The 8,774-nt window shown below is 33.6% G+C and overlaps 2 protein-coding genes across 2 annotated transcripts in view; both read left to right on the top strand.

Annotated features, from left to right (window-relative positions):
* Positions 1 to 5,402, top strand: part of Vha44 (V-type proton ATPase subunit Vha44) — a 12,694-nt gene extending 7,292 nt beyond the window's left edge. The window contains exons 5-13 of the mRNA XM_013310113.1: positions 1,338 to 1,435; positions 2,146 to 2,234; positions 2,402 to 2,500; positions 2,814 to 2,937; positions 3,349 to 3,480; positions 3,709 to 3,806; positions 4,118 to 4,256; positions 4,581 to 4,714; positions 5,212 to 5,402. Of these exons, the coding sequence (XP_013165567.1) occupies positions 1,338 to 1,435; positions 2,146 to 2,234; positions 2,402 to 2,500; positions 2,814 to 2,937; positions 3,349 to 3,480; positions 3,709 to 3,806; positions 4,118 to 4,256; positions 4,581 to 4,676 (875 nt within the window). The 3' untranslated portion in view covers positions 4,677 to 4,714; positions 5,212 to 5,402. The remainder of the gene's footprint in view (positions 1 to 1,337; positions 1,436 to 2,145; positions 2,235 to 2,401; positions 2,501 to 2,813; positions 2,938 to 3,348; positions 3,481 to 3,708; positions 3,807 to 4,117; positions 4,257 to 4,580; positions 4,715 to 5,211) is intronic.
* A 988-nt stretch (positions 5,403 to 6,390) lies between these two features.
* Positions 6,391 to 8,774, top strand: part of LOC106116698 (vanin-like protein 3) — a 12,217-nt gene continuing 9,833 nt past the window's right edge. Inside the window, exon 1 of the mRNA XM_013310632.1 lies at positions 6,391 to 6,509. Within this exon, the coding sequence (XP_013166086.1) occupies positions 6,432 to 6,509 (78 nt within the window). The 5' untranslated portion in view covers positions 6,391 to 6,431. The remainder of the gene's footprint in view (positions 6,510 to 8,774) is intronic.

Genomic DNA, 8,774 nt, shown 5'->3' with positions numbered 1-8,774 from the left:
TATATATTCAACAAAAGCAATCTGTATTTTTGGCTTGCATTGAAGATAGAGAGTAAAAAATCTTGTTTATTATTATGCCTGTTTGCATGTTTGTAACGCATGTTTTAAAATACACATCTGTTAAAATCTGACGTATGTAAAGTGATTTTTTTTATATTTTTTTTAGGAAGATGATTTTATTTTTATTTTCGTTTTTTTTATAGCTAATGGGTATCAACGGCTAGAAAGTTTCCTCAGGTTGAAAGGTGATTAAGGGAGTGAGAAATGCGCCTGAAAGCTAATCGTAGAATAACAATATTGATAGCTTTGGCTAAAGATTTTTTTTTATTTTTCTTAATTGGTTTTGCGGAAGATGTTATTTGCTTTAATTTTATATGTGTCAGGTTGTCATTTTGTGTCGTCTTATAGCGGAGCATTTCATTTATACAAAATACAAAAAAAAAACACCGAATGAAAAAAAATTGTAGCAATTTTTTTTTCTAAATTTACACCTACAACCTTATTATAACAGTTATTTGTTAAACAATGACAAAACGTATTTTTTTTTCGTCTTTTCGAAAAAATGTTACTAAGGCCCGACCCGGTCGCCTAAGAATTTTCGGTCTTGATTTTTTCACGATTTTTTTTTGACATCGTGTCGATTTTTTTTTTCTTGACTGATAAAATAAATTTAAATCATCTCGTCATATTTATGTACAAGATTTTAACAGATGCATTGAATGTTTGTTACACTGTGTAATGATTCTTTTGATGTTTATGCATGCTTCCTGTGTAGAATATATATGTTTTATTTACCATTAAATACTTTTTGTTTGCTTTTTTTTTATTTTTTTATTGGTTTTATTTTTGTTTCAGCACTTACAGCAATAAGAAAATATTGTTTTTTTTAATACTAATATTATTTAAATTAATATATCCCACAACATTGGTTTAAGTCTTTTGTTTTTTTTACAATTTGATGTATGGATTACTAATTTTTATTTTTGTTGTTTATGTTGTGAGATTTTGTATGTTGTGTATGTTTCATAGACAATTCTATTTTTTTTTATATTTAAATTTGAGTAAAATTTGATTAATATTAAAAACAATTCATTTGTCTTTGTGAAAATATCGATATGATGTCTTGGTGGTCGTATCATAAAAAAAAACAATCGATTTGTCTATGGTACATATTATAGTTGTATTATATTCACTAGAGTTTAGGAAATCGTATAAAAAAAAACTAATTCTAATAACATTTAAAAAAAAAATAAGATTTCCTAGACTCTGAATAAATTGGAAGTTATATCAAAAGTGTAAAAATGTACAGATGTTTTATTGTGTATGTATTATTCCAGGCGATCTACCGACGTACCTGACCCGCTTCCAATGGGACATGGCCAAGTATCCTATCAAGCAGAGTCTGCGCAACATCGCCGATATTATCAGCAAACAGGTATGTGCTTTACAATCTACTAGCTAGCTAGCTATCGCCCGCATCCGTGCCGAAAAAAACTTAATTAGTAGTCTATGTGTTCTTCCAGATTATGTTATATATGTATGCCAAATTTCAGCGAGATTCGTTCATCAGTTCTGGAGATATTTTCAAACTAACGTCCATCTAAACATTCGCATTTATAATATTAGTAAGACCGAAGATTATGTTGACAGATGATTTGGCGCCAATGATTTGTCAAATATTTGGCGCCAAATTAGCTATTAGTTTAGTGATCGTCCATTAGTTTCTGAGACCAATATCTCTGTAAAATATATCATCATCCCTTTCATTATCTTTGATTAAACAGAGATAATAAAAAGTGGCTTTCTGAGACCTAAATCCCCGTTTTAAACATATTGTTTTCTATGTTTTTTTAAAAGATTTGGATGTCAGAATCCCACGGGTATGGATATAAGATTAGAATTATTATTGGCTACAGTTTTCTGTAAAATATTTTTAAATTGACTAGCTATCACCGGCGACTACGTTCGCGCGGATATAATAGGAACCATAATTAGTAGCCTATGAGTTCTTCCTCACTTCCTTCTGCATATATGCCAAATTTCATCAAGATCCGTTGAGCCTTTCTGGAGATACCTTCAAACAAATATCCATTCAACTAAACATTCGCATTTATAATATTAGTAAGATAAAATGCGTGTCTTCAGGTGGGTCAGATCGACGCGGACTTGAAGGTGAAATCCTCCGCCTACAACGCGCTTAAAGGCAATCTGCAGAATTTAGAGAAGAAACAGACGTATGTATATAGCTTTTATTAACTCGAGATATTTACATTTTTTTTTTCGTAATTAAAAATTACAAACAAACGATATTCTATGTTCTACATATTTGCAAAATTTCATAGAGATTCATGCAGCCGTTTTAACAAATATCCATCCATCCATCCATGTATTTGTATTACAGTGGCAGCCTGCTGACCCGCAACCTGGCGGACCTGGTGAAGAAGGAGCATTTCATCCTGGACAGCGAGTACCTCACCACGCTCCTCGTCATCGTGCCCAAGTAGGTCACACTACAGGGTGATACATAAATCATTGTATTAAACTGTGGCTAGTTACAGATGATTAATAAGGGGTAGTCTGATTTTTATATTATAAGGTGGCAAACTAGCGAAAACATCGTGATGCTGCACATATCTGACAGGAAATTCAAAGATATGTATGAAGTCAACCAACCCGCACTTGGCCAGCATGGTTGACTATGGCCTAATCACCCTTAACTTAGGGTAGGCTCCGAGCCCCTCAGTGGGGACGTATAGTGAGCTGATGATGATGATGATGAACTACTACTGTTTATAATATGTTGTATAATATAGGTCGTTGTTCAACGACTGGAATGCAAACTACGAGAAGATAACGAACATGATAGTGCCGCGCTCCACTCAGCTCATTCACCAGGACAACGACTACGGCTTGTTCACCGTCACTCTCTTCAAGAAGGTATATTTTATAATCTAGATGGCGCTGATTTATATTTTTAATATATCTTTTTTTTTGTTTTATGCATTTTTAAACTTAGAAAATTGAAACTTGTAAAATTATAAGATTATTTAAAGTGTAGGTTAAGTTTTAGTTAACTTTATAATACGCGAAGATCGGCTTTAAATATGTTACCCAAGTATTTTTTACTTAACACAAAACTGTGTTCGTATTCATCTGAAGTTATGTATTAATCATCCATCCATTATTAAAAATTTAATAAGTAACCTATGTGTTTTTCCAGACTATGTTCTATATTCTATAATTTCATAGAAATCCATGCAGCTGTTTTGGAGTTACCTTCAAATATCCATCCATCTATACATTCGTATTTATAATATTAGTAAGATAAAATAATATTTACATGTACAGGTGGTGGAGGAGTTCAAGCTGCACGCGCGCGAGCGCAAGTTCGTGGTGCGCGAGTTCTCCTACAACGAGGCAGACCTCGCCGCCGGCAAGAACGAGATCACTAAACTCGTCACTGACAAGAAGAAGCAGTTCGTTAGTATTTTCATACATTTTTCATACAAACAGGAAAACATTCGCCAAAATGGCGAAGCAACCGTTCACGTTAAATGACGGAGAAACGCATAGAAAAAATATTTCTCCTTCTACGCGTCCCCTCCTCCGTCAAATGTACTTCTCAATTAGTGTGAAATAATTTGTTAATAATCTTTGAACATCCTGTAGTTCATTGTAACGATATAATAAAAATGTTTTTGTCTGTAGGGTCCGCTAGTGAGATGGCTGAAGGTGAACTTCTCCGAGTGCTTCTGCGCCTGGATACATGTTAAGGCTCTACGCGTCTTCGTTGAGTCCGTACTGAGGTGAGACAAATATGAGGTCTTAACTGCATGGAGGCCTCTTTTTAGTGTTCTTTCCCTTCCCACCCTTTTCTTATAAGGAAAAGCTGGTAAGGGTAAGAGGATTCGACTGAGGAGAGGACATAGAAAAGGGAAACATTCTCTTTTTGTGCGTCCTCTCCTCCGTCGATTAAAGGCAGGCAATGCATCTACAATAGCTAATATATTTGAGCAGCGGGCGTTTCGCTATTTAGGCGGATTAGATCTACTTGCTTGTTTACCAATTTATGATATAAAAAAACACGAAAACCCTCACTGTAATGATTGTTGTACAGATACGGTCTGCCTGTAAACTTCCAAGCGGCGGTGGTGGTGCCGGCGCGCAAGAGCATGAAGAAGCTGCGCGACGTGCTGCAGCAGCTGTACGCACACCTCGACCACTCCGCGCAGCAGGGACACGCACAGGCCTCGGAGGTCACTGCACACACATTCTTACACACTACACTAGATTGTACACACTTTCAGTCGATTTTACACACTATCACTGGATTTTACCCACATTCACTCGGTTTTACACGCAGTCACTGATTAGTACACACTTTCACTGAATTTTACACACATTGACTAGATTTACACACATTCACTCATTTTTACACACTTTAACTTCTCGTTTGTTCACACATTCACTTATTTGTACACACTTTCAGTGGATTGTACACACTTTCAGTAGTTTGTAGTTTGAGTTATTTGTACCTACACTCGTTCGTACAACCAATTTGTATATTTTGTATGTTTCAGAACGTGGAGATAGCCGGCCTGGGCTTCGGTCAGTCTGAATACTTCCCGTACGTGTTCTACAAGATCAACATCGACATGATAGAGAAGGCCGTCTAACTGCTCGTGCTGCGCCGCACCTCGCTATTTATATATAGGTATATTATGTACATTGTAACTTGTATCCCTTATTACATAGTTATTGACGGTATTCCTAATTGTTACGTCTAAAAAGTAACTTATTTGTCACATAAATCTTATCTTATATCTTTAAACGAGCAATTCTTGTATATATATATATATATAATTGGAATCTCAGAATCGGCTCCAACGATTTTCATAAAATTTAGTATATAGGGGGTTTCGGGGGCGATAAATCGATCTAGCTAGGAATCATTTTTAGAAAATGTCATTTTATTCGTGTTTTATCGATAATCAACTTAAACATAAACTTAACTTTTTCTATCGGTAAGATCGAAAAATATTATTCATATTTCATAATTTTATTAGTAATTCGTACTTAAATATAATTTCCAAAAAAACACAATTTTAAAAAAATATACCGAGGAAAGCTCGGTCATCCAGGTACTATACAGAAAAGCGTCAAAGTAATTATGAATAAATTTGACATGTTTATAATTTTGTTTGTTTGCAGGTAATGTTATCAGTTGTGTACGGGAGGCCGCGCTGACCTACAGTCGCACTGTTACATTGTACAATTTATTTTATTCCCAGTCGTAGTTCTAATTCTAGCAACACCGGCGTCATGTAAACAAAATCAAAACATTAAATCAATATTTTTTTTCCTATATATTTTTTCTATGTACAGAATTTTTTTTGATCGACAATATTTTTAGCCTCCTTTTAATTAAAGTTTTTAATTTGTTTTTGTGTATTTTCGATGCAGGTTGTCGATGACATTTTAATGTTGCCATTTTAGTAAAAAAAAAATATATAAAATATTTCCGTGGAATAGTGCTTAGGCTTTTGACTACAGGTTTATATAATTGCAACATATTTATATTTATACAGTATTATTGAGTTGCGTTTATGAATATTTAAAAATGATAAAATAGATATTAGCGTTTCGAAAGCCTGTATATTAAATGTTCAATGAAATTGATTATATTGGAGTTTATTGAATGCAAAGCTATGTACATAAGAACATTCCTCATAACTCGTGTAGTACATAATAAAATATTATTCAAGTTACTGTTATCTCGTTTTTTATTTTAAACACCCTGTATGTACCAAAAATCTGCAAAATGGTGGTTACGTAAAATCCTCTTAGTAGCTTTATTTTCAGGCTCTGGATGTAACAGAAAACAAAATGGAATATTAGAAATCATAATTTCTTTTATTTACTGCTTTTATTTAAATTCGCAGTTCAACTGACAGTCTCCTTTGTCGAATCAACAGCAAAAACAAAACGAGAGACAGTAGTGTTTTTCGCGCGTAAGCTTGTTTTATGTGAGTTTGTATGTAACATTTAAAACATATAAATGCAATCTCATTTTTTAGCTTGTTTTAGTTAGAAGTAACAGCAAATAATTCGATTAGATAAAACTATCGTTGGGGGCGCGAGATTACATAAATATTTTGCTAATATGGAGGGAAACATGCAAATGACGTATGTCAATGTTTGTTAGTTTAGGTTAGACATTATTTACAATAACAGAGAAAAGGAAGTATGGCCGTTTCTTCCGCGACCTATAACCTAAAATTAATACCATAAACAAGTCACGTTATGTTATAACCTCAAATACATTACATCAGCTGTCAAATTTGATTAAAGAAAAAATATTTGTTTATTGAATTAAGAAAAAGAAATGGCTTCTCGTGTTTTTATAGCTCTAAACGGAAAGTACAAATATCATGAAATATTCACGATTTTTACTAAATTATATTAAGACTCAACGAAAACAGCAAAATCAATTAGTAATCATAAACAAAGTAAGTTAAATTCAATCTAATTTGTACCATATCACTTAGTACTAAAGTTTATTATCCATTGAAGAGGCATGACGCATCGTTCGGTGCATTGCACCGACGTCTGATAAAGGAATTACGCAATGATAAAAAAGTACATAAACGTATTTTGTAACTCCATAAATATTGCTTGACTTGCTTTTATGCAAAAAAACTGGAACAAAGACGATAAAATATTTCTTGTTCAATGTTAAATTTCCTTAAAATGACTATCTTACTAATTTTAAAAATGCGAAATTTTAGAGTGGGTCGATGGCTTAAGGGTTAAGCATGTGACTTATAATCTGTAGGTCTTGGGTTTGAATCCTGCCATCTACCAATTTATTTGCATTTACATATGTATATTTATCCGACGTTCTTACGGTGAAGGAAAAGATAGGTAGGCCCCTCAGTGGGGACGTACGAGCTGATGATGATGACAGATAAGATGCAGATTTTCCGGTCTGCATGTTTATAACAGAGATAAATTACAGTTTGGAATAGTGGCATATGGTAACTCATTTATTTTATATTAGAATCATATTTGAATGTAAAATGTGTAATTAAGTCTGACGACACTAGCGCCAGACGCATGGTGAGTGCGTGATTTTGATAAAAAATCTCGTGACGGTAATGACCGATTGTAGGTCAGTGTTTACTGTAAAGGAAATATTTATAAAATCTGCACCGAACGAGGTGTTGCGTCGTTTACGTTTAATTTAAGATACAAGATTTGGAGTAAATTATCCGTGCAGTTTTACAGTAAAATTTACCAATGGCCAGTTTTAAAACAAAAGTCCGGTGCTTAAAAAAACAAATTAAAACCTCTTTCGTTTTGAAATCGGTTAAAAAGATTATTGTTTATTGTAGAACAAGCATGTTACACAATCTCTTTGGTATCTCGTTGTTCTAGGTCTCTATAATTATATCAAAGATTATGATATAAAAAGAACATGTTACAATAAGAAATTAATTTTGTTACATTGTTCAAACAATTCATTACATCATTTGCATTAATTTTATAGGTAGACTAGCTGTCATTCGCGACTCAGTCCGCGCGAAATTAAAAAAGTTAGTAAAAATCTATATGTTGTTCTAGACTATGTTTTATATCTATGCCAAATTTCAGTGAGATCCGTTAAACCGTTCCTGAGATACCTTCAAACAAACATCCATTAAAACATTCGCATTTAAAATATTAGTAAGATTTTTTATTTAAATTGATTACGATCATGACCTTGGATTACGTAAGGATGCAATGTTATTATTTATAGTTGTTAATTAACTTTAAATAAATTAGTACCTTAATAATAATTACTAAAAAATAAATAAATACAGGATAATAGTTATTACTAAAAAAATATATGTTTGAAGTCAACCAACTCGCACTTGGCCAGCGTGGTTAACTATGGCCTAATCACCTTAACTTAGGGTAGGCTCCGAGCCCCTCAGTGGGGACGTATAGTGAGCTGATGATGATGATGAATGATTACTAAAAAAAACAGTAACCTAATGTGACCTGTCGCAGAAAAATAAGGAACTTATTTATTAGTGATGTAATTAAAAAACCGATTAAATCGCCCTTAGTCCAGTTTTATTTAATTCTTAGTTGGGCTATTCAAGCTATTGTTTTTTTTTTACTTATTCTTTCTTGACCTTGTATGTCTGTAAGGTTATCTTAGTGACGTATTCTCTTATCTATGGTGCGATCGATATTGTCTGATTATCTTGAATGAATGTAATATTTTGAACTTTGCTACTTATTTTTGTATCCATAAATCAAACTAATGCACATTTTGTAAAGTTTAAAAACACATATATTATTAACTTATAGAAGTGACGCAATTAAGTCTTTTGTGCGTCCCGGAGGCCTAATTTAGTCCTCTTTCCCTTCCCACCCTTTTTCTTATAAGGAAAGGATGGGAAGTGGAAGTGGACTTTCCGGATGAGAGGATGCATGGGAAGGGAAAATAATTTCTTTCTGTGCATCCTCACCTCCGTGGATTAAAGGTAGGCAACGCATATGCAATTGCGTATGTCTATGGGCAACGGTCACTTCGCTATTTTAGCAATTTCAGGTGGCCGCTCGCTCGTTTTTCATCTTATGATAATCCCTTTCCATGCATCCTCTCATCCGGAAAGTCGACTTCCATTTCCTATCTTTTCCTTATAAGAAAAAGGATGGGAAGGGAAAGAGGACTATATTAGGCCTCCGGGACGCACACTCATCAGACTGTACTTGGAATAGCT

This window comes from Papilio xuthus, unplaced genomic scaffold (assembly GCF_000836235.2).
Source record: "Papilio xuthus unplaced genomic scaffold, Pxut_1.1 DF829660.1, whole genome shotgun sequence".
In the NCBI taxonomy this organism is placed as follows: Eukaryota; Metazoa; Arthropoda; class Insecta; order Lepidoptera; family Papilionidae; genus Papilio; species Papilio xuthus.
Note: the sequence above shows the minus strand (reverse complement) of the source record. Positions and strands in the feature narration are given on the sequence as shown.